This window comes from Myotis lucifugus, unplaced genomic scaffold (assembly GCF_000147115.1).
Source record: "Myotis lucifugus unplaced genomic scaffold, Myoluc2.0 scaffold_104, whole genome shotgun sequence".
NCBI classification, from domain to species: Eukaryota; Metazoa; Chordata; class Mammalia; order Chiroptera; family Vespertilionidae; genus Myotis; species Myotis lucifugus.
The window spans coordinates 2,822,704-2,847,841 of record NW_005871152.1 but is presented as its reverse complement, the minus strand read 5'-3'; the positions used below and the strand labels follow the sequence as shown (position 1 = coordinate 2,847,841).

The 25,138-nt window shown below is 42.6% G+C and overlaps 2 protein-coding genes across 2 annotated transcripts in view; both read right to left on the bottom strand.

The window, feature by feature from the left end:
* PANX1 (pannexin 1) overlaps positions 1-1,357 on the bottom strand; it is a 49,067-nt gene extending 47,710 nt beyond the window's left edge. The window contains exons 1-2 of the mRNA XM_023757290.1: positions 1,285-1,357; positions 72-678 (exon numbers count right to left, since the gene is read on the bottom strand). Of these exons, the coding sequence (XP_023613058.1) occupies positions 72-678; positions 1,285-1,357 (680 nt within the window). The remainder of the gene's footprint in view (positions 1-71; positions 679-1,284) is intronic.
* Positions 1,358-10,131: 8,774 nt separating this feature from the next.
* HEPHL1 (hephaestin like 1) overlaps positions 10,132-25,138 on the bottom strand; it is a 60,237-nt gene continuing 45,230 nt past the window's right edge. The window contains exons 13-20 of the mRNA XM_006092770.3: positions 22,579-22,718; positions 20,138-20,278; positions 16,088-16,194; positions 13,842-14,064; positions 12,441-12,580; positions 10,968-11,130; positions 10,429-10,503; positions 10,132-10,334 (exon numbers count right to left, since the gene is read on the bottom strand). Coding sequence (XP_006092832.1) covers positions 10,132-10,334; positions 10,429-10,503; positions 10,968-11,130; positions 12,441-12,580; positions 13,842-14,064; positions 16,088-16,194; positions 20,138-20,278; positions 22,579-22,718 — 1,192 coding nt within the window. The remainder of the gene's footprint in view (positions 10,335-10,428; positions 10,504-10,967; positions 11,131-12,440; positions 12,581-13,841; positions 14,065-16,087; positions 16,195-20,137; positions 20,279-22,578; positions 22,719-25,138) is intronic.

The following is a 25,138-nucleotide window of genomic DNA, read 5'->3' as shown; positions in this document are numbered from 1 at the left end:
CGAGAACACGTACTCGGTGGCCAGGTGGGCGATGGCCATGGCCGCGGCGCGCCGGGCTCGGCCCGTCAGGCCCCGGAGGGCAGCCCCGGGAACTGCCGGTGTTGGGAGCGCCGCGCGGCGCCTTCTCTCCGGCCCCGGCCCCGCCGAGGCTTTCGCTTTCCTTTTTCCGCCTCGCCAGTGGCTTCCACACCAGCCTTTGTGCCTCGGCGCGCGCGGTGGCCGGCGCCTCTGCTGGGCGCACGAGCTCTGCGCGCTCCGCCGCCGCCGCCGCCGCGCAGACCCGCCCCCACGCAGGTCCCCGCAACGCGCGCGCCACCGGGCTCAGCGCCTCTCCGCTGCCCGGAGGCGCGGGAATCAAACAGGGAACAAAGCGCTTCGCTCTTGCCTGGCCCCTCCGCTCCGCCCGGCGGCTGAAGCTGCTTCCAGGCCGGCCAGCGCGCTCAGCCCGCTCGGCTGCGCTTTTCCGGAACCAGGAGGGAAACGGAGGACCGGGGGGCGTGGAGTTTCCGGAAACCGCGGTGACGCGGGGCGGAGGGGCACGGCAGCCTCCCGCGACCCGGGCATCTACATCCCCAAAGAGATCTTCCCATCCAGAGAAGGACCTCAGTCTGATCCTTCTCGCGCTCCGCCCATCCTCATCCTCCCACTTCTGGGCACCCGGAAGTTTTGAAAACATTTCTGAAAAGCAACCCCTTACGCGGTGGACAGAATGGCCCACTTTCACGTCCCACCCCCAACATTTCCATCTGGTGATTCCGGTTAAAAGGAGCTGCGAATGCTTCAGTGAGCAACTAGGCGATCGCGCGGTGTAGATGAGCGTGTGGGGGAAGAGGGAGCCCTGGGCCCTTCCAGGAGCTCCGAGTGGCAGGGAGCACAGGTGGTGAGTCTTGATGTGACTGCTGCGCAGTGGAGCTTCTCCTGCGTTCCTTGTCGGAGCTTTGGGCTGGGAGCCCGCAGAGGGGTGACCGAGGATGAGTGGATGTTGGGGTAAAGCAGATTCGGAACCACTTACAGAAAGTGGATGCTGAGAAAATAGACAGGAGATGCTTTAATCAGCAGCATTGGGAGCAGACAGGACCTTTAAACATGATGTCTCCTTGGAGCCGGGCTGGACTGCCTTCTCTGCTTTGTATGGGGGGGAGAGGGGGGGGGAGGGGTAGTGGTGGTGCCCATGCACACAAGCCTCTTCCATATGTTCTCAACTCCCACATGTACTTCTCCACCCTGGCCTGCCCTCTGAGCATTCCCCCAAGGGCCCACACAACTCTCCACTTGGATGCTCACTGGACTTCAAACTCATAATGGCCAGAACCGAAATCCTCATCTTCCCCTCAGCCTGAACTCCAGTCTTCTGCATCTCGCTAAATGCATCACCACCCACCCATCTGCCCAACACTTCCTTCTCTCCCAGCTGCCATAACCAACTTCCAAATTCTCTTGCTTCTCTCTCCTAAATATAGAAAATTTGGCAATTCTTCTCTCCCTGCACTTCCAACACCCCAATTCAGGCCACCAGCCTCTCTCCTAACCACATAGGAATGTATCCCCTAGGCCTGCAAGCCATTCTCTCCCAGCTGCCAGAGGGAGCTTTTAAAAGCTCCAATCTGATCATGTCACCTCCCCCTTCTTAGAGTGGACGTTGCTTTTAGAATAAAATCCAAATTTCTTAGTGCAGTCACTGCCTGCCTCACCAGCTTCACTCCTTCCCACACAGCTCTTCAAGTGTATCAGGCTCCTTGCCTCCTCCAGGCCTTTCCTTGCAAAACATTCCCACAGTGGCCTTTTTGCCTGTCCAGCTCTTTTTCACCCTCTTTATCTCAGATAGATGCCACTTGTCCAGGAAAGTCTTCTCTGAGGTCGCTTTGTTATATATTCTTGCAATACGGGCACTACTGGTTATTAGCTCGTTATTGTGGGCCTTGGGAAAGGTACTTGACCCTCCTGTGCCTGTTTTCTCATCTATAAAGTGGTTCTACCTCTTACAATTGTGATAAGGATCAAATGACTTAACCTATGTAAAGTGCCGAGGACAGCTGATGAGTTCTCTATAAGTGTTACCTGTTATTGTTGCCCTCTATTTTTTCTTCTTAATATTACAACTATAATTCAACAGGTATTTGTCTAACTTTTTTTTTAAATATATTTTTATTGATTTTTTACAGAGAGGAAGGGAGAGAGACAGAGAGCCAGAAACATCGATCAGCTGCCTATGTAAAGTGCCCGCAACCCAGGTACATGCCCTTGACCGGAATCGAACCCGGGACCATTTTTTCTTCTTAAGATTACTCACAACTATAATTCAACAGGTATTTGTCTAACTTTTCATTAATGTTTGTCTCCCCCTTTATGTGGTAAGCTTCATGAGGGTAGGTCCATGCCCAGGTATACCACTCTTCTCTCTAACACTTAGCACAAATGCCTTGTACATATTTTATTAAATATTTGTTAAGTGTCTTGTATAAAATATTTTAATAAAATATTTGTTAAGTGTCTAAAGGAATCTGAAAGGTTTTCACCATGAAAATTGTTTAAAAACAAGTAGCCCAACTTACACTCATTTATCCACACTCTCAAGGCATATATTAGAGGCCAGAGATGAGCCAGTTCTGGGCTTGATGGATAGGGAAGCAAAGATGAAGTGGACGCATTCCATTGCCTCAAAGACCTCATGATTTAGTAAGATAAATAAGGCATGTGCACAGTTAACTATAATACAAGTTGGAAAGGGTAAGTGATTTTGTGAAGGGTGGGGTGTGCCAAGGTGGGTGCATAAAAGACTGAGGCCTAGTATGGATAAGTCTGGCAGGCAGAGCTGGGGCAGGAGCTTTCCAGGAGTGAATGAAAGCGTGGATGCTGTGACCTTTCTCTCCTTGTCAAAACGACACATCTAACAGGCTCAAAGGTCCCCTCTTCTGGAAGCTTTCCTGAGCCCCCAGTTGTGATGACTCACTCCCTCCCTAGCACTTTCTCCTGGTCCAGCTTTTAGCTCATTTTGCCTTGTGTGATGGGTTGCATCTCTGCTATCTCATGACATATCAAGTTCCTCTGAGGGTCTGAACAGAATCTGCAGTTTTGTAAATTGCCCTCAGCCCTGGCAGAGTTTTTTACATTGAGCAGAAAGTCAATCCACGTTTGTTGAATTTACAATAGAGGGAAGAAAGAGAACTTGCTAGGAAATGGGAGGTAGAGGCGTCTAACACTGATACAGGAAAGACGAAGGTGGGGGAGTCAGGGATGAAAAGGGTGGGGCCAGAGAAGGTAGTCTGGCCTTTTTTTCCAGCCAGTATTAGGGAGTGTTTGGAGAGAAGTAATGTAAGTAGAGTTGTGCTTTAAAAAGGTGAATCTTGCCGAACCGGTTTGGCTCAGTGGATAGAGCGTCGGCCTGCGGACTCAAGGGTCCCAGGTTCGATTCCGGTCAAGGGCATGTACCTTGGTTGCGGGCACATTCCCAGTGGGGGGGCGTGCAGGAGGCAGCTGATCGATCTCTCTCATCGATGTTTCTAACTCTCTATCCCTCTCCCTTCTTCTCTGTAAAAATCAATAAAATATATTAAAAAAAAATAAAATAAAATAAAAAGGTGAATCTGCCAGCCACATATAGAGTGGATTGGAACACATATTGGAGGTGGGGAGGCCAGGTAAGAGGCTGTCGAAATTTTGCACATTCATCACAACTGGGGGAGTAGTGAGATCCCAAACTGGCGCCCTGCCTTTGAGGACAGAGGTGAATGGCACAAAAGAAAGTGATAGTTAAGGGAGCCATTTTTCCTACTATAAAAATCAGATCAAATCATCTGATGTGTGCCAAGGTTTTTGGGAGGCAAAAGAAAGCAAATCAACTCCTAGATTTGCCACTTACTTGCTGTCTGATCAAGGATGTGTCACTGGAAATCTGAGCCTCAGTTTCTTCACTTACCAATTAAGGCTAACACTGCCTGCCTCACCAGGTTGTTCTGAGCATTACATGTGATAATATATGTAACAGTGCCTGCCACTTCATGGGTGCTTAGCATTATGATAGCTGTCATTATCAACCTCAGAAGTTTAAGGTGTCACACCAGAGTGTATGTAACATTGCTTTTTTTAAAAAATAGACTTTAATTATTAGAGCCATCTCATAGTTACAGAAAAATTGAGCAGTTGGTACAGAGTTCCTATATACCTCCACTCCTGCACCCATTCCCCCCTATTATTAACATCTTATATTGGTGATACATTTGTTACAATTAATGAACCTATATTGATACATTAATATTCATTAAAATTTCCTTAACTTTTACCTCCTATCTTTTTTCTGTTCTAGGATTCCATCCAGGATACCACATTATATTTAGCTGTGTGGACGAAAAAGGGGTCACATACTAAACCTGACACGCTCAGGGGAGGCCTGCATGGTGGGCCTTACAAACTAACAGACTGAAAGTAACCACATAGGATGATCTGAACATAAAAATTTGCAACTAATAGCAAGTCATGGCAGATAGTCCTCGGCAGGTATCTTCCTTGACAAAGGTCAATCTTTACCTTAAGTGAGCATGTTTATTGTCTTTTTGCATCTAAGATAACATACCTTTGGAATGTCAAAGTAATCCCTTTTTTCCAGGCCCCCCAGGTCACAGTCTCCTAGAGCAAGAGACCACAGAAACCCTCACTGTTATCTTATTGCCCAAATACCATCTCTGTGCTATAACTGTTAATTGTTAACTACCCTTTACTCACCAATGTAAAACATGGACATGTGTCTTTGGTTTACTTTTTGTCCAGTCTCAGAGATTTTCCTGCTTTGCTTTCTCTCGCCTTCCTAATCTACCACCAATGGATTTCATGTAACCTGGCTTATGTCTTCTTTGATTCTAGTGTATAAAATAAGCTGTAAATTACACAAATGTCTAATCACTATGTTGTACACCTGAAACTAACATAATATTGTATGTCAACTGTAAGTGAAAATTTTTTAAGTTATTAAAAAGATGAAAATTAAAAAAAACAATTAAAATAATAAGTTGCAAAACTGCCATTCTCAGGAGCTTTTTCTCAATGCATTGAGATGTTGCTTCCCAGAAATTGTCATCAGTTTGGCTCAAATAAACTGTTATAAGACTTTTTCTTAGGCTGGACATTCTTGTGTGGACAGTTGTCATGTCTCCTTAGCAACTCTTGGCTGTGACAGTTTCTTAGACTTCCCTTGTTTTGATATTGCTTTTTTACAATCATCGTAAGGTACATCCGGGGATAAAATAGTCCTCCCTGCCCCCACCCCTTACCCCAGTGTCATTTGTTTGAAGGAGGCCAAGGCAGTAGTGGGCCTCAAAGCTACTGCCCCAGAACTGTTTTGTTTGTTTGAGACCTTTGACTTTTGACCCTGGAATATGTGACCTTTTGCAACCAAAATAGTCTAAGTCAAAATAATTGAGCTCACTACACTGTCTGTTCTGTTTATATAGTCATTCATTTATTCAAGTAATATTTGCTGAGCAACTATTATGTATCTGTACTATGGTCCACGCTGGGGATGCAGCAGTGAACAAAACAGGTCAGGCATCTTGCTGTGACTGGAGCCAAATTCCAGTCAAAGAGGCAGATATTATTAAAATTAACAGAGCAATTAAATGTTTATGTAGTGTGATAAGTGCTACAAAGGAGAACAATAGAGATAGGCAATAACAAGAAGAGGGACCCACTTTAGAGAAGGCATTCTAGGAAGCTCACAGCTGAAATGCAAAAGGTAGGAATAGTATGAGGGTGCTGGAGAGGAAGAGCATCCCTGGCATAGAAAGCAGAACACGCAAAGGCCCTGACGTGAGAAAGAACTAGTAGGGCACAAGAACTGATACAAGCTAGAGCAGAGTCGAAGTTGGAGAGGTGGGCCTGGACCAAATCAGAATGGGCCTATGGACCAGGCTAAGGAGTTTGAATATTATTAAAAGTGAAACGAAAACATTGATAAGAATAAAGCCAGAGTCCAAAACAGGGTTATTAACTCTGAAGCCCGTGATCTTTCTGCAGTGTTATAATGTCCGCCCTAAATCCGTAACTCTAAAATTAAAATGGGTTAGATGGGTGGGGGCTGCCCAGAATGGGTAGGCAGGTGGATTAGAAACAGACTGTCTAGATAGTAGAAAAGGAATGGTCAGTGAGGGGATTATTGACTTAGTGAATGAGATAAATAAGCTAAAAATAAGTTGACTAATGTTTGTGCATTTCCTGTTTATATTTCTGGTGTCGGCAACTGGGGAATTTGGGTTTTTTTCAGAAAGGAAAAGGAAAATGAAATTAAAATGGAAAAATATTGCAGGGTATTTGCCAGGAAGTGATGTGTCAGATGTGGAAGAACACTGCTGCAGCTGTGTGGGCTGGGTGGAAGGAGCAAGAGTGACAGGGAGAGGCTGGTTAGGGGGCTGCGGCAGTGATCCATCCTGCTTGAGCAGGATTTATGGTCTGCAGCCTCACGAGAAGCAACTTTGAATTTATTGTATAAAGATGTTTTTCAGATCCGTGAAGATGGACAACATCATCTATGGAGAGGGGTCTAACAAATTACCACACATTTGGTGGCACACATTTATTCTCTTTGAACTCGGGAAGTCTGAAATCAGTTTCACTGGAGTACAATCAAGATGTCAGAGAGCCATGCTCCCTCCTGTGGTGAAAAATTTGTTCCCTTGCCTTTTCCAGCATTTAAGGCAGCATTCCTTGGCTTGTAGCCCCTTTCTCCATCCCAAAAGCCAGCAGGAAAGAATTTTGCTTCACAATGCCTTCCTCTGTAATCAGATCTCCCTCTGCCTTTCCTTTAGAAGGACACTTGTGATTACACTTACAGCCAATGTGGGTAATCCAGTATCCACTTCTCATACTAACACATTGCAGACCAGTATTTTATTGCTAGCTTTACCCAGTGGCCAGATAAGTTTCTATTGAATGAGCACAAAAAAGTTTTACATAAATGTTAAAGGCACGCTTTAAAATCAAATACCCATTGTATTTTGAAGTTATTTATTACATGTTCTTAAAAGCTAATATCTTTTTAAAGAAATCTCGTGATTGGCCACAAGCCTTAGGACAGAAAACACGATTATTCTTGTGATCCGTCCGCAATGTGTTAAGATCTTTAACTTGCTCATAACTGCAAAGTCCTTTTTTTCCCATATAAAGTAACATTCACAGGTTTGGGAATTAGGACAAAAATCTTTGGGGACATTATTTAGTCTACCCCAGAGAGCATAAGAAAGAAAAGGTGCTAGTGTCAGACCCTGAGGCATGCTGACATTGAAGTCCGAGAAAGGACAGGTAACTAGCAAAAGAAACTGAGATAGAATAGCAGTTGAGGAAGATGGAAGGCTAGCAGTGAGTCATGTTGTAGAACCAAGAAACTAGAGGATGTTTAGAAGGGAGGAGCTCTCAATTGTTGCTGAGAGGTTGAGTAAAATAAAGATGGGCAAGAAAGCAGTAGAAATGGCATGATGGTTATTAATTTTGACAACAGCAGATTGGGATGTGGGGGAAGAGAGGATTGGGCACCCTGGATTGGAAGCCATTGGAATGGGTTGAGGAATGCATGGGGTGAGGTGGTACAGGCAGCCAGCATGGACAGTGCTTTAAGTTCTACTACCAAGGGAACAGAGAAACTGGGCTGGAGGGGTTTATGGAGTTAAGGACAAGGGCTCTTGTTTTCCTTTCTTTTGTTGTTGTTAATCTTCACCCCTGGATATTTTTCCATTGATTTTTAGAGAGAGTGGAAGGGAAGGGGAGAGACAGAGAGAGAGAAACATTGATGGGAGAAAGACGCATCGGATTGGTTGCCTCTCACATGCATGCCTGGGGCTGGGGATCGAGCCTGCAGCTGAGTTACTTGCCCTTGATTGAAATCAAACCTGGGACCCTTTGGTTCAAGGGCCAACGCTCTATCCACTGAACCAAACTGGCTCAGGCAATTTTGCTTTCTATTGTTAATGGTGGGTATTGATGATGACTGCATGCAGGAGGAAAAACTGGTAACTGAGGGAATGAAGTCCTTGAGAAAGCAAAAAAGGGATGAGGTCCAGAGCCGAGTGAGAGACTTAGCCCTGACAGGAGCAGGAACATTTCTTCTATTGTAACTGGAGGAAAAGATATGTGTGATGTGGTTGATTTTTCTCAAAGGAGTGAGGCTGAGGATGAAGAAGTGTGGTAACGTTTGAGGAAACAATGGTTGAGGAGTGTCATATTACTTGTGGAGATAAATTGGTGTTTCATTTCCTTTAGCAAGTATAACTGGGATAGCTGCTGAATATCTAAAATATATTCTCCTTTAATTACTCCCCATCCCAGGTTTAATGATAGGTAACTTTTAGTTAAAAGACAAACAAACATGCAAATAGCCATCTTATGTGAAACTTTATTAAAAAGAGAAATGGTATAATCAAACTACTGTGTGGTTTCATGTTCATTAAAAAAAAATAAACTAAGAGAAAAGGGAAAAAACTTACAACTATATAATTTGTCGTCTAAGTGAGTTATAAATAAGACATTTCTCATAATCATTATGATGAAATGGTGCAGTCTACACATGTATGAAAACTGTAGAGCACCTATTACAAAATCACATTATCAGTGGTTAGCAGGGTAGAGTTCAAACCCCTGCTTGATAGGGCATTCAACTAAACAAGGAACAGAACTATTAGCATTCACATCCTGTCTTATGTAAAGCTAGCTTCTACCAAATCCCGCTTCCCCTCACCAAGATGAAGACAGAAAGTATGAAAGTTCCCTCCACCAGTATTTATTAGATCCTACTCATTCATCTGGACATCCAAGTGATCCATGGCTAGGGCAGATGTTCTACTGTCACTAGTCTGGCATCGGCATTGGCATCACAGGGCATCTTGCCCTGAGCTAAGGGCAATTTCTCAGTCTAGTTGTAATAAACAATATTGCTTCTATTAATCTGACACCTAACCTTTTTGCATACAAGGAGTATGGATTGCCTCATAGTGGATTGAGTTTAGTTGTTCAAGATGTTATTTTTGCATTTGAGCCTTTGAAAGCTGATTTAATGGTGTAAATAATTGCCACTGGGACTCTCTTTTTCTAGCCTTTCCTTTTTTTTCCCCTCTCTCACAAGGGGCTATGTCTTTAAGAGGCATAGAATCAAAGATTTTATGAGATTCCCTTCTCCTCCCAACCAGTCAGCTGCATTACTGAGTTCTTCCTGGTGTTCCTGGCATGATGAGACTGTTTTTATTTCCTAGAAGATGGAGACTTGGAAAGAACCCTGAAGTGAATAAAAAATCAGACTCAAGCCCAGACTCGCCTCCTGCACTTTCCTTCCATCTTAGAAGCTCTCTCAAAACTCTCGGAGAGCCCTGACTCACCATGCGAGAACCTAACCCCCTGTTTCAGATACCAGCCCTCCACTTTCTGAAACACAGATTCAAGTTCTCTAGTTGATTCTTGAAAATACAAATGTTGCCATAGAAACATACGGTAAAAACTAATAACATAAAGTGAGTCATACACATTCAAGTATCTCCTATGAGTTTGCATAAAAATAGCACCAATATTTTAAAAATGCGTATAACTTTGCCTTCTGTAACAAATAGTGTGCCAGCTGTTTATATTCAAGTGGAAAAGGCCTGGAGAGCTGGCTAACACTCTAAAATATTCACTTGGTCAGATTCTATCAGCAGATACTGACATACATTTCCATGAGAAAGGTCTTTTCCCTGGAACAGCGAAAGGAAGCATCTTGTTTAACAGGGTTGAGAAACCAGTGCTGTTCCAGTTAGATGTCGGAGGCAGTATAACTTTCCAGAAGCTGTCCATCTGAGAACTTTGATGGTTAGCTAAGGAATCACTCACTGTCTAATCTAAGAAGTGTGAGAGCTGGAAACGAAAGACATCTTTCAAAGGGAATCCACACTTCAGCAAATGTATTCTGAGAACAGGCCGAGAGACTGTTCTGTCAGTCACGCCCATTCTCCTCTCTCAGTATTTTATACCTGAGGACTATGCACAGCCCATTTAAAAACAAATAACTAAAAGCAAATTGCTTTGACTGTGTTCCCGAGGATCAGCGCCCATCCAGGGTACAGCGTGGACCTTCCTTGGTGAACCATGCCTTGTCCAGTTCCCCTGCGAAGCAAGAGCAGCCGCTCACAGGGCGTCGGTGGGGAGCGCACAGGACTGCACTGCCTGGTAGGCCACCTGCTTCCGTGCAGAGCGCAGTCTGAGGGACAGGGTCATGGTGACGATCAGGAGGAGGAGTCCGATGATGAACAGGATGACCAAGGCTGCTTTAGCTCCTCTGGGACTCAGATTCTTGCCAAAGAAATAGAGTTGCTCCTTGACAGGCTCTTCTGTGAAAAAAGAAAAGTGAGGTGTCAGGCCTCTGCCTTTCCCTGGAGCGTGAGACTGACCATTCCCACGCAGGGGTCAGGGAGGGGTCCTTACCATGGGAGGGCGCCGTGGTGGCCAGATGGGAGGCTCCTCCAGAAGGAGACTTGGTGGAGTAAGGAATCCTGTTGTCTGGACAAAGAAGGCAAGTTGATTGTTTTATAAACAATAGAAATAGGTTCTTTTCATGACATGAGTTGTTTCAAGCGTTATTTCCTTTCACCAAACAGAACTTTTCCCCGTCAGTTATCTGTAAGTCTTTCTTGGATTCTCAGTGTTATTCTTCCTTCCACTATACATGTTGTTCCAACCCAGTCACCTTTCAAGCTTCTACCCATCCATTCAGACCCATCGGAAACATGATAGACTCTGTGGAACCTTGGCTCATATCACCATTGTTGACCCTTGCTTCCTACTGCTGTCACTGAGCCCTGTACTCTGCACTCTGTTTTGGCACGTTGCAGATTCTATTATGGTTACTATTTACATGTCTGTCTCTCTTGCTTAACTCTGAGTTCCTTGGGGGTCTCATGCCTCCTGTTTTCAGGGTCTACAGGAAGCCTATCCCCTGGCATCACTGACAGACAACAGTATACCTATGTTCCGAAGGACTGTGTAGGTTGTTTCCATGCCAGCATGGATGTGATCGGATACATGACAGTGTATCAGCCATGTCCCTGGGTGATCTGCAAACAGTTCGATTGTTTGGAATGTCCCAGGAAAGAGGTCATACACATCTTCTCGGTAAGATTTATCTATCTGCAGAAAGAAGGAAATGATAAAGGTAAGAGCAGAAATCAATAAAATCAAGAATAGGAATATAATAGAGATAAAGGAACCAAAAGCTAGTTCTCTGAACAGATCAATAAAATTGATAAACTTGTGGTGGCCAGCCTCCACAATGGCCTCCAATAATCCCCACCTCCTGGTAGTCATAACCTTTGTAGTCCCCTCCTACATTGCATGAGAGTTGGTCTATAAAACCAATAGCCTATGCCAGAGGTGATAGCATTCTACTTCCAAGAATAGGTTATAAAAAACAGTGGCTTCTGCCTTATACCCTCTCTCTTGCTTTCTCCTCTTAGATCGCTCATTCTTGGGGAAGCCAGCTCCCATGCCATACCCACATGGTGAGGGACTGAAGCCTGCAGTTAACAGCCCTGTGAGTGAGCTTGGATGTGACTGCAATTCCAGCTGACGTCTGGTTGCAGTCTCATGAAAGGTGCTAAATCAGAACCAACTAGCTAAGCTGTTCCCAGATTCCTGACCCCGAGAAATTGAGATGAGCGATTATTGTTTTAGGTCACTAAGTTCGGGAGTCATTTGTTATGTAGCAATAGATAACTAATACAAACTTCTAGACAAACTGACCAAGGAGGAAAAAGCAGAAGAAGGAAGACACAAATTGCAAATATCAGGAAGGAAAGAGGGGACATTACTGAGTTTTATAGACATTAAAAAGGATAATAAAGGAATATTGTGAACAACTGTTCATTAATTCTACAACTTAGATGGTATGGACAAAGCCCTTACAGTAAAAGCTGATAATTATCACTATTCAGATTACCTATTAAAGAAACTGAAATTATATTAAGACCTTCCATCAAATAAACTCCACATCCATAGGCCTTCATTGGCAAATTTTACCAAATTTTAGAGAAGAAATGATACCAATTCTAAACATAGCTTCCAGAAAATAGAAGAGGAGGGGACACTTTAAACTCATTTTATGAGGCCAGCATTACCCCGATACCAAAACCAAGACAAATAGTTTACATGAAAATAAAGCTACTACCAATATTCTTCATGAACATAGATGCAAAAACTCTCATCTGAAGCTTGGAGAGGTTTTTTGTTTGTTTTTGTATAAAATATATGTACATATTAAGAAATGTCTACCAGGGGCAGGCTATAACCACATTATTCTGTTCTATTCTCTAATATTGACACCACTCCCCGCCCCCCCCCCAAGCTTTATTGCCAAATAAACCTCTTACTTTATAGTGGAAATGCATTGAATTTATTAGTTCAAAATGTCTCCTCCCCCAAAGCATTTTCCTTATACTTACTTTGAAAAGAAAGCTCTCAGCATGATAATGAATGGTATGTATATCCACTTCACTTCCCATTCCTAACAAATACCAGTTTGTCATTGTATCTTCATTCATGATGAGGCCATGGAGATTCCCAAAAATCTTTCCATTAATAGCTACGATGGTGGAGAGAAAATAGCTTCTGATTAGTGAGGAGACCCTCATTCCTTAATCTGGTTCAAGCCGATCTTTAAATCACCAATGTTCTCATCTGCCTGATAAAATGGAACAATCTCATTTGCACTTGCCAATGTCCCCACCGTTCTAGACCCAAAATTCACATTCCTAAGAAATCCTTATACAAAGATTGCTAAGAAAGAGAATAGCAGTTTGTTTTTGAAAGCTACATCTTGGGTAGCAGGGTGTGCTGTTGGTTTGTGTATTCAGTATAGTCTCTTTGTGGAGTAGATTATAGCCCCATTTGCCAGGTAGCCAGATTTATATCATTCTACAGTTGAATGGACTAAAGCCCAGAGAATCAAGTTCATATAAATCATAATTGAACCAATTAGAAGCTATTTCCTTGATATGTACTTTCTGAGAACTACCTTGGGACAAGTTTCTAAGCCTGGCTGACTCTCTAAACAGCTTCACACCAGCAGAGCCCACGACCTCATAGAGACCAAAGCAAGCTCAAGGTGGGTTGATGTGATGTGGGACTCTCCTTTGCTCTCTGCTATGTTTTTATTCTGTGCATCAGATGAATTAATCCATTAAAAATAGAGAGCATACCAAGAAACTTTTGGGAGAAGGAAGCAAAATGGGTAGGGGAAAGGGTAGCTGAGTCAGAGATCAGGCTAATTCTGATCTATGTTAGCAATTAACCAGCTTTGTGACCTTTGTGGTCTCTTTTGGTATACCTTTGGTCAAAAGTAGATCTTGGTGAGAGAGTACAGATGTGTCAATGAAACCCATTACTCGTGCTTAAAAATAAAACTACCCTAAATTACGTAGAATTAAATAATATAGACACGTTAAAACAGAAATTTGGTGATGGTATTTTATGTCCCAGAGACAGTTCAACCAGGCCCTTAAATTTGATCAATTAAAAGTTATGATGTATTCTTATAGAAATATACGAATAAGTGCTGATTCACTTTTAAATAATTATTTCATAGTCTTAAAATTTAGGGATCCCAGCATTCAGAGGTAGAGCTCCCTAAAACAGTTGGTCCACAGCCTGGCTGGACCTTACTGGCAGCCATCCAATGACTTGACTGGTTCCCTGTGAAGGAAAGCTTTAGAGGACTTGCTTCAGTCCAAGAGCACCTGCGGGTGGGGAAGGGCTCAGAGAAGGAGGCTGGGGACCTCCTCCAGTTACAGGAATTTCTATGAGCTTATCTCACCAAAGGTCTTCTTTTTTAATCTCTGATATACCATGCATTCTGTTGCTCTCCTCAAAATCATCAGTGGGCTTAAAATCTCGTGGATCTTTATTGAGATACTTCTTAATATTGTCGTCCAGATACCAAGATTCATTCTCATCAAATATCAAAAACAAGAGAGCAAATTCATAATCAACATCACTTCTTCTTCCTTTTTCATTCAACACTCCTTCTCTGCATATAATCAGAGGGCCCATCAAACCACTATATGTATCCTGAAAGAAAATAAAACTGAGTAGAAGAGCCTTTAAATAATTTAATAATACCGATTAAGTGCTTGTAACAAAGTCATTTTCTTACAAGAAAGTTATTTCTCTATTTCTGTTAACAGTGCTATGATATTACCTGTCATTTAGATCAGATAACTTTATTTCAGTGTTTAATTCCTCTTTCTTCCTCAGATGGTCCCGTTTCATTTACCGTCAAACCTTACATTTCTTTTCCCTCACCATGCCTCTCCATTCTGCAACTTCCTTTCCATTCCATCTGCCACCCTTCCAGTGTAGGACCTTAATACCTCACCCTGGACTAGAAATCGGCCCCTCTCTGGTCTCTGGCTCACTCACCTCCAGCCCACCCTGCGGACTGCCATCAGATTAATCTCATCATTCCCATATCTAGAAGTCCTCAGTGAATCTCCATGACCTACTGAATAGAATGTTAATCCTCGACAGGTCCTTGAACCCCTCAGGAGCTCCCCCAATGGATTTCTCTAGCTTAAGCTCCTCCACTGCTTTCTTTTCCTATTACCCATTTGGCCAAATGGGACTCTCAGCATTTCCCAAACACACTGACTTTCCTGTTTTCAGCTTTCCTCATAATGCTCTCTCTTCCTAGACTCTCATTCCCCTACACTCCTATAGAACGCACCAGATTCAGAATTTTGTTATAATTATGGGAGTGCATATGTATTATGTTCCTCAAAGAGTTTAAGTCCTTCAAGACAAGAATGTTTGCATGGCTCATAGTACAAGTGCTCAATAAATATTTTGGGGGATGTACAAAGAAATAAATGAATAAGTGTACATTTCCCATAATTCCAAAATATAAGTTTAATTTTTTTAAATATATTTTATTGATTTTTTACAGAGAGGAAGGGAGAGAGATAGAGAGTTAGAAACATCGATGAGAGAGAAACATCGATCAGCTGCCTCCTGCACATCTCCCACTGGGGATGTGCCCGCAACCCAGGTACATGCCCTTGACCGGAACCGAACCCGGGACCCCTCAGTCCGCAGGCTGACGCTCTATCCACTGAGCCAAACCGGTTTCGGCATAAGTTTAATTTTTGAATTGTCTTAAATGTCACCCTGTAACTCCTGCACTGTCCAGTACAACTCAAGGACAATAATGCAACCATCTAATATTTAAGAGGAAGGTTAAGAGAATCTTTTACTTTTTAAACAATGGGCACTACTTAAATTTTATATCATACTAGAGGCCCAGTGCACAAAACTCCTACATGTGTAGGGTCCCTACGCCTGGCAGATCGGGGCCTTCCAGCTGCTGGCGGGGGCCTCCCTTTATTCCGTGCCGCCCCCTGGTGGTCAGCACATGTCATAGCAAGCGAGCAAACTCCCAGTCTCCCGGTCGAACTCCCGAGGGGACACTTTGCATATTAGCCTTTTATATATAGAGGTGATTTTAGTTTGGACTTCCATTTATGACATATTATTAATGACTAGTTGTTTTACCATATACATCTCTGACTCAATCAATAGTGAATCTTGCCTTTCATTTCTATATAAAGTTAGCCTATTTATTATTCAAATAGTTTGTAATTTCAGTTATTATGTTTGGCATGTGTTTTCTTTTCCTGAACCCCGATAGCAGTGGTGATGCCTTTAAAAATGGTAGATTCCACACATTGAAAACCATGGTATAAATTATATTTGAAATATTTTTATTTTATGGCTACCTATTTACATAAACTACCTTGTAAAATCTAAATGTGATAACTGAAACATTGGGATTTGATTTGATCTTTTCCCCCATACTTCAGATTAAGAGTCAACTAACTTATATTCTGCAAAGCACCAGGTAATAAATATTTTTTACTTTGTTGGCCATACTGTTTCTTTCACAACTACTCAATTCAATCATAACAAATAGCCATAGTTTGAGACCCCTGCTCTAAACCATGATACCCTTCACATATACCCACCAGAATTGTGATAACTTAATAGTCAACTTAAAGCCATACTACTGTGAGCATTTTGGTTGCTCTCTCCATCTTACCTTCACAAAGTTTACTGTTGAATAGTAAACCCATGGAATACAATTTGGGTCGGATGGCCCTGGGCCTGACCTTTTAGGGACATTCCATATGTAAGTTTTTACTTCTCCTGAAACGAATGAAAAGAAATAGAAAGGATTTACTAGTGTTACCTCTTATTCCAGGCAATTTAGCTCGAGAAAAATACAAACAGATCTTTATATATTTTGGTTGATGTTCCTTGCTAGGGAGAAGTACCCATTCATTAGAAATGTTCCCATTAAACTCACATCTTGATTTTCTGCAGTTTCAAAGTGGCCGATATTTCATTTCAGACTAGAGCTTCCCCTCTAGTTTGCTCTTTCTATTATCAATTAATGTTTATTTAGGAAATGAAGACTTATTTTATACTTCACTGCTTTCCCCCCTCAAATGTCATGTCTCTCTCCCAAGAGCTACGCTCAAGCTCACTTGAATTACCATGGATTTCAGCCTTGGCTTCCTATGGAATAACCAGGAAGCTTTGTGAACCCTTACTGCTCAGGCTTCATCCCAAACCAATGAAATTAGAATGTAGGGGGTCTGGGACTAGAGTACTTTTTTTTAAGCTTCTCAGGTGATTTTAATGTGCAAACAGGTGAGATCTAGTTAGAACCAGAGAGATCTAGTTCCAAATCTCAACCCCATGACTTCCTACTTACCCAACCTTTGACACACTACTTAACCTCCCTGAACTTTAGTTTCCTTACTGTAGGGAACGCTATAGGGTTAAGCCTCCGACTGACCTGTTGGCAAAGCCACAAACAAGTCCCAGCTTAGAGGGCACATCCCTCTTAGCATAATTAAGCTTGACCTTATGACCTCCCTAGATCATATCTGGGTAGCTAATGGGCTGTGGGAGGTGCAGCAAGTGCTGCCAAAACAAGTGAAACTCACAAGAACATTGTAACTATGGTGACCACTACCTTGTTTACCTCTGGCTATAAAAAAAGGGCTCAGCTTGCCCTCTGGATCTCTCTCTCTGTGTCCTTAGCCAGGCACAGGAGATCCACCTAGACCCAGCTTATTCTCTTTGTCTGCCTTTTCTACATCCTTTGCCACCCGCCTCAGGCTCACCGAACCCTTGGCTGTGCTGGCACAGCACACCTGACTTATTAAGTGGAGTAGTTATCCAGTCTTCAGATTGTTGTGAGGATTAAATGAAGTAAAATACCCAGGATAGAGCCTCACATTGAAGGCAGTCAATACATGTTCATTTCTATCTATACTAATAACAAATGTGTGCACTGCCTGTTGCTAGGCACCATAGCTGTGCAACCCCCCGTGGCCAATCCAGAGCCTTGCAGAGGAGTCATAAATATACTCATGAATTAGCAAGATAATCCCATTGTAAAAGTCCCAAATAAAAGCCACATTTAAATCACTATCTCCTTTTGAACTGTGTCCCATCCCCACCACATCAGGGCAAATAACCTATAGCTGAATGTGAGCCACAGAACAAAAGTACTGCTTACATGTAACTTTGCTCCATAAGTGCTCATACACCAGTGGGTTAGCAATATGACTTTAGGTCTAATTTCCATTAAGTTTATTATAGCCTCCATGCCTTGTTAATCACAAGATAAAAACGCTGATATTTAGCTTCCTAAATGCAAGTGGCTACTGGTGTGGTATGATTAAAGTTGGAACAATCCAGCAGAGAGCACAGCCTTAAATAAAAAGAAGCTGCTCCGTAAATGTTTTCTGAGTCATTTAATTTTGAAAGAGAAGATAGGGGCTGCTTAGTTTTCTTACGATGCTGGTCTCCTCATCTCAGGCATGCCCAGATTACTCTTCTCCAGCTTGCCTGGACTTCCTGCCCACAGTTAGTTTCTTGCTCCTACCCTCATCTCTGGGCTCTCCCATACCTTTCCGCCTGTCAGACCTTGTGGGGATTCTCTCTCTCTGATTTCCAGTAGGAAAAATGCCCCTTTGTCACTTTCTAATCATTCTTCTCCCCACTCCCATAACCTCACATCGAGGACTCTTGGAAGGCCAGCCAGCATAGAGGAGCTGTGTCCCTTGCACGTCCTCACCATTAGGGCACAGCAGCCTGCAAAAGGTCACCCCAACTTGTCCACAGCCCTACCAGAGTCCCATCAATGCCTGATTGGCACCTTTCTTTCTCCCCCTCTACCCCTGAGATGCTTTCAACCATCAAAAATGAATAACTAAATGGCTTTTTGACCCATTTTAAAACATGTCCCTCTTCACCTAAGACACATTCATTATAGAAAATCTAAAAAGTACAATAAAATGTGAAGAAGTAGAAAAAAGCATCACTCTGCTACTCAAGTACCATAACGAAGATATAACCTTTATTAACATTTTGGCTTATTTCCCTCGGGCCTTCCCATTATGCTTGTATTTTGCTTAATATGATACCACCAGTGTTTCCCATGTCATTCAAACTGTCTTAAATTTCATTTAATGGCTGCATAATAGTCCATCGTAAGGATATTCCAAAATTTACTTAACTGTTTTCCTATAGATAGACATTTAGGATGTTCATGAGAAGCTTTTTGAAGCAGCAAAATACAGGCTTCTGTTACTGGGGATGGGGTGGAGTGGGGTGTGGCAGAAGAATATCAGCCAATGATGGTTTTCCTTCCCCCAGCTGCATACTTGTATAGGTACCTTGCTGATGTTTCTAGCGATGCATGAGATTGTTTTGTTTTCTCCTTTTTATGCGTTTTTACTTTTTTTAAAGTTCATATGACTTTTATTATAATTACTATAGTACTAAGTATTATAATATTACTACACAGAAGAGGTAAAAAGAAATATAACACCCCTGTAATTATACAATTATACTGATGGTTGCTGTCAATTTCATAACTGAAGGTCACAGTAGCTCTTCACATTTATTACAACCACACTTCAACTGTGTAAATGTTATGGGAAGCTGCTTAAATTATGAGATTTTTCTCTCCCTTCGGGGATCTATCTATCTATCTATCTATCTATCTATCTATCTATCTAGCTTTTTATTTTAGAGAGGGAGGGAGAGAGAGAAATATACATGATGAGAATCATTGAATCATTGATCAACTGCCTCCTGCATGCTCTCTACTGGGGTTGAGCTAACAATGCAGGTATGTAGCCTGACGGGGAACCAAACCATGACCAACTGATTCATAGGTTGATGCTCAACCATTGAGCAATGCCAGCTGGGTTTGGTTTATCTTTTAAAACCCAACTGGAATTCTACCTCCTATATAAAACTTTACCTAATTACTCCTTTTCCTAATTGTTTCTAAGTAATCAGCCTTCATGAGTTTTCCTTCTCTGGAACTTTTATAAACACATCCAGCCATATTCTTAAAATTCTTCACTACTTAGAATTTCATTATGTATAACCCACACTACTACTGAAATGATTGATCTTATTTGCTTTTTTCTCCCAAACTCATTTGAAGCATCTTTAGAGAGCTATGTGGTTAAGAGGTCAGGTTCTAATATCAAACAAACTGGGGTTCCCCTCATTACTAATGTATGACCTAATCAAGTTCTTTACTCCTTTGTGCTTTTGTCATTTGTTAAATGGACATAATACCATATTTCATCAATTATAGGATAAACATTTTTCACAATTTAATATAACTGAAGTCAGGGTGTGTTTTCAAAATCAGCGGCATGTTAAAGTTTAATTGGCAGCATGTCTTTTTCTTTTTAAGAAACAGAATAAATAATGATGGACATTCTAATCAATGGTATCAGATTTAATGAACTATTGTTAGTGTCTACCTCACGGGGTTATTATAAGGGTAAATTAGTGTGTGTGTGTTTTAATATATAAAGCATGGCACAAGGTTAACATTCAATATGTGTTAGCTATTATCATGTCTTAACTACATTTTTAGGTCCTTAGGACCTCCATAAACATTTGGTCATTGGATGAATGATGATCTCATATTGGGAGTGACTAGGTGATGGCTGGAATGCATTAACATTAAGATGAGATCAGAAATGATCAGAAAAGAGTTGAGTCTGGTGTCCTCATCAGGATGGAGCAGACCTCTGGGGTAACTTACCTGGCTTTGTCATGGACACTTGGAGTCGCTTCCCACTCTCTGTGTTCTCCACACCATGGGCTGAGATGGAGTAGGGCCGATCGGCTTTGTTCTTAAATATGATCAGGATAGAGTCACCCACCTCGGCATGTATCATTGGGCCTAAAGGCAAAACACAGGTCTGTGTGCATTATCGTTGCTCTTTCAACACTGAAGTAATTTAAATATAGGTAGTATTTGGCAAAATAAAATAAATATTAGCTTCTTCATTAGTGGCCTTCATTTCCTTTAGAGGGCCACATATATAGTATTAAATAGCATGTAGTTTTGGCAATTGGACCAATTTGGGCCCAAATCCTGCCTCCTTCACTTATTAGAGAGGCCTTATAGTCAAGGCCTGCCTGAATCTCAACTTCTTCTTCTATAAGATGGGTTTAATGATGCTTTTATTATAGGATTAAATAAGTTAATGTATGTAAAGTGCTTATTTCAGTGCATTGAAACACAATAATAAATGCTTAAATTTCTACTACTGCTTAGACATAATCTCCAGGAAAAGCCATATCCACAAAATGAAGACTTTCAGTTGTAATCTCCCTGTGTGTAACTTTTGTTAAGTCTGAAATTGCTCACTATCTGGTAAATGGATGTAATAATAATAATAATTATAAATAATGATACAGTGAGGTAATGTGTATAAAAGGGTTTTGGAAGATAAAGAAAAAGTGTAAACATTTATATATTGATTTATGATCAATACAGTGATTTCACTAATGCATGTCCAACGCTGTTTCTCAATATTTGGATAGCTGAGTTGCGCTCGCTTCGGTCCTCATTTATGCAAATTTCTGTTAGAAGCAACCAGCCTGTGTGCCAATGGAAAACAGGGAAGCCTGTGCCAGCATGACTATGGGATGCCATCGCCCATGCCAGGTGCCTTTTACCTCTTAGTGCCCAGAATGTGGCCCAGGCAGTTTGCCCAGCCCCCAACCACACTGACAGAGCATGGCACACACAGTGGTATTCTTGATGGGGATAGAAACAGACTCCCATTTTGGAAGCACCTGAGACCAGTTCCCTATTTATTCACATTCTTGGGCATTTATTGAATTCTACATTCATGGGAGAAATGCTCATGAAAGGAAGGTCTGACCACCTATCCATTCATTACTGATTCAGACCATGGTTTTAATTGATTTTCTGAGAAAGACCTAAAAAAAAATCTAACATTTGTTGGACTATTATTATCTTTGGAAGGAAATAGTGTGAATTAGGAAGTGTCTGAAAAAATGATAAAGCTAGAAAAGAAATTTCTAGGCATGTTTTTTTTAAATAGTAAGTTTGGTATAATTATAAGTAGGGCATGTGTATGCCTAAATTAAAATCCCTTTTTGTATATTCATTACCACTTAAATTGCACAAACTTGCTGCACTGGTAACAGTGAATGTTTTGGGATGTGTGGCCTGGTAGGTCACAGGGAGCAGTAATGAGCGGTACTGTGCCTGCCTTGTGCCTTTTGTAACTTCAGGAGGCAGGCCTCTCTCTGAGCTGCAGAAAAGGAGTAGATGGGCCTCCTGTTCCTCTGGCTGAAGTGCTGCAAGGACTTGCCTCTGAGGGAGTCTTTGTTTGTGTCATTTTACTGAGCAGAAACAAACTGGGGCTCTCTGAGGGGCAACCCAGCTCCCTTGGCAGGCCCAGCACCTTTTCTTCAGAGCTCAGTTGACACACACAAGTCTCAAAAGAAGAAACGCTGCCACCAGGGCTGACTTCATTTAGTGCAACAAACAAACTTGTGTGCCAATATTAATAGGTGGTGAGGGTGTGGTGTGGCTGGGTGGGGCATTTGATCATTTATTGAGCTAGCATTCGTGGGCCCTTATTTTAATATTAAAAAGCACTACGTAAAGTCATGTTATGCACATAAGTTACTACGTGCATTTAAAAATGGGAACGGATTTCAGAAAGTCATCTAGATTAGTCCTCTACCTTGAGATCACATCTTCAGGATGGGATCTCGTTTGGGGATTCTCAGGTGGAAACAGGAAGGAAGGGAGGGAGGTTTAACTAGATCACAGGGTCAGGCAGCCCCAGGCATCAGACAGGCAGAGTGGATCTAAGGCCATGACCCAAATGGAAACCAGGCCTTTCACCCTGAGCACCCCTCTCACACAAGGGCTTCCTCTTTCGTCAGAATTATTTTTATGTGTGTTGTTATGGCCTTGTGCACGGGTAATCTAGGACCTTGAAGAAGTTATGCCAGCGCTCTGTCCATCTGACTGTGCGTTGGATGGGCTGAGCACACAGCATGCTCCTTGAAAGTGGGAGGGCAGGAAGAGGTTGCACTTGGCTGAATGCAGGCAGGCTACTCTGTTCCTTCCCTCCATTCTCAGGTGTAAATCTAAGGGACGTGTGTGTGTGTGTGTGTGTGTGTGTGTGTGTGTGTGTTCGCACGCGCCCATACCCAGCAGTTCTAAGTGCTCCTCTCGAGGTGGCCGGGCTTTGATCTCGACAAATTCTCCATTGGTGTATTCCCTGTAAACCACCTTCTTGTACTGAGAGCCAATCCAGTTTTCAGTGTGGTTCATAAATATATCTCCATGTCTGCAAACCAGAAGCAGCAGAAATTAAAGTTGTTAGACGGTAGAAAAACCTGAGTGCTTCTGAGTGATGCGGGGTACTCTGGGGCAGTGCTTCCCCAACCTCACTGCGATTAGGATCTCCCTGGGGAGCTGGCCTTTGCGCCAAGCTGTTGGGGAGTGGGGCAAGGAGTCCGCATTTGAAAGCACTCAGCGGGTACTGCTGCAAGCAGCCCAGCACTGGCTCATGGCTCTCTCTTGGGAGCCATTGTTCTACAGCCCGGCTGGGTGCTGAGTAAGGGCTGGTGTCAGTTAGAGACTCCCAAGGGCCCCTTGGGGTTGGAATTTCCCTCTGGGTGGTAACTACCTCACACACATGCCCAGGCATGCAAACACCCACGCGCCACATTGCTCCAGATTTCATGTTATCATTCTGTTCCTTGGTATGCTTTCCCACTTTGAAAGATCTCAAGAAAGCCTGTGGTTTGGGCATATGCCAATGTACAAATATAGATACAGTTGATTCTCGTTAATCATAGTAGTTACGTTCTAGAAAGTCACCACAAACACTGAGTTAACAAATACTGAACTACGTTCCCCGGGGAAATACAGAGCTGGGTTCCACTTCACCTTTGGCCACAATATTTCCATTAACAGATCAATATAGAACCTTGCTTTACATGTGTTTCTGTTTAAACACATCTTAGTTAATATATACTTCTGATTCATCAACACTGAATTCACAGCTAACAGTCCTATAACGCGGGCCTGAATGAAGCTTGTCTAACACAAATATTTCCTCTGTAAGGCCTCTGGGGCATTCAGATACTGTTGGGGGAAATTTTAAACAGCTAAATCACCAATAAAAAGCATAAAACTGAAAAAAAAAGTGTTGCTAAATAAACGACAAATAGAACATTGGTTTACAGCATGAGATTGGAGACAAGAAGGCAGAGAGAGGCCTTGCTTGACATGAATATCAGGTGACACAAAATTATTGCTGCCTTATGCATATCTGCAAATGTTCACAAAAGCACCACAAGAATGTATTTGGGGGTCACAAATAAATTTTAGTGAACAGGCGAAGTCACAAATGTGGAACCCACCAATAATGAAGACTGACTGTATACTTAATCTATCACCAACATAGACCATCACAGAAGATTTTTAAAAATCTATCAATTTTATATCTAAACTATGGAGATACGTGAAACTGCCCACACTTCAATCTAAGCCACCTGCATTAACTGAAATTGTTCCTAATCATCCTCCTGCCGACTACACTCCTCTCATTCCTCTATGGGCTACACTGCAGACAGTGATCCTAAACAATAAATTCAACCAAGTCGGTCCTTGTGGAAAGCCTTATTATGGCTTCCCACTGCCAAACTCTTTGAATTGGCTCTCATGCCACCACTTCACTATCTGCCTCAGCCAGCCTCCCAAGCCTTATTTCCCATCACTGGCCTCCACATACTCTATGCTCACGTCATTCTAAACACTCACTCTTAAAAAAAAAAAAAAGAAAAGTTTTTATTGAGAGTGAGAGGAAGGGAGAGGGAGAGGGAGAGAAACATTGATTGGCTGCCTCATGCATGCCCCCTATGGGGCTCAAGCTCAAAACCTGACCCAACCGGGAATCGAACCGGCTACCTCTTTGTGCATGGGACCATGCTCAACCAACTTAGCCACACCCATCAGGGCTAAACATTCGCTCTCTTGAACACCACATGCCCTCTCCACCTCCAGGCCTCCCATGTGCTGTTCCCTGTGCCAAGAGTGCAGCTCCTACCTCTTCAATTTGTTTACTCCTCATGTTCCTGGTCAAAGATTTCTTCCTCCCAGAAGCTTTCCCCAACCACTTAACCTATTTCTGTCTTTCCCCCAGAGGGGGCTGTGTGCTCCTGTTATGAGTTCTGGCTGCACTCTGCACTTCCCTCTCATAGTGATTGCCTCACTCAATGTGCTTGTCCTAACGTCTTCCCCATGAACCATCAAGTCTGTGTGAGAAGGGCCTTGTCTGCCCTGTTTCACCAGCACTTTGCACAATGCCTAGCACACAGTAGGTATTTAACAAATGCACATATACCTTCTACCCTACACTGTAATTTTGTGCTTTCCAAGGGAAGGAACTTTTCTTCTGCTTTTATTTTCCAGGTGTCACAGTAACACTTGTGGTAGTGACAAGCACAGACTCTGGAGCCACGCTCTGCTGTTTTCAGCTTTCCTTTTCCTGCAAATGGGGTGATAATAATGTGTCTAGCTCTCAGGATTGGTGTGAGGATTATATGAGCTAAGATCTATAATGCACTGAGCCTGACACTTATTAAGCACCATGTAAGCACTTGCTCTATCATTATCTCTTTAGGATGTCCTGTGCGGTGCTGAGTTAAAGCTAATCAAGCATGTTGTGAGGGTCATACCAGGTAGTTTGTAAAAGCCCTA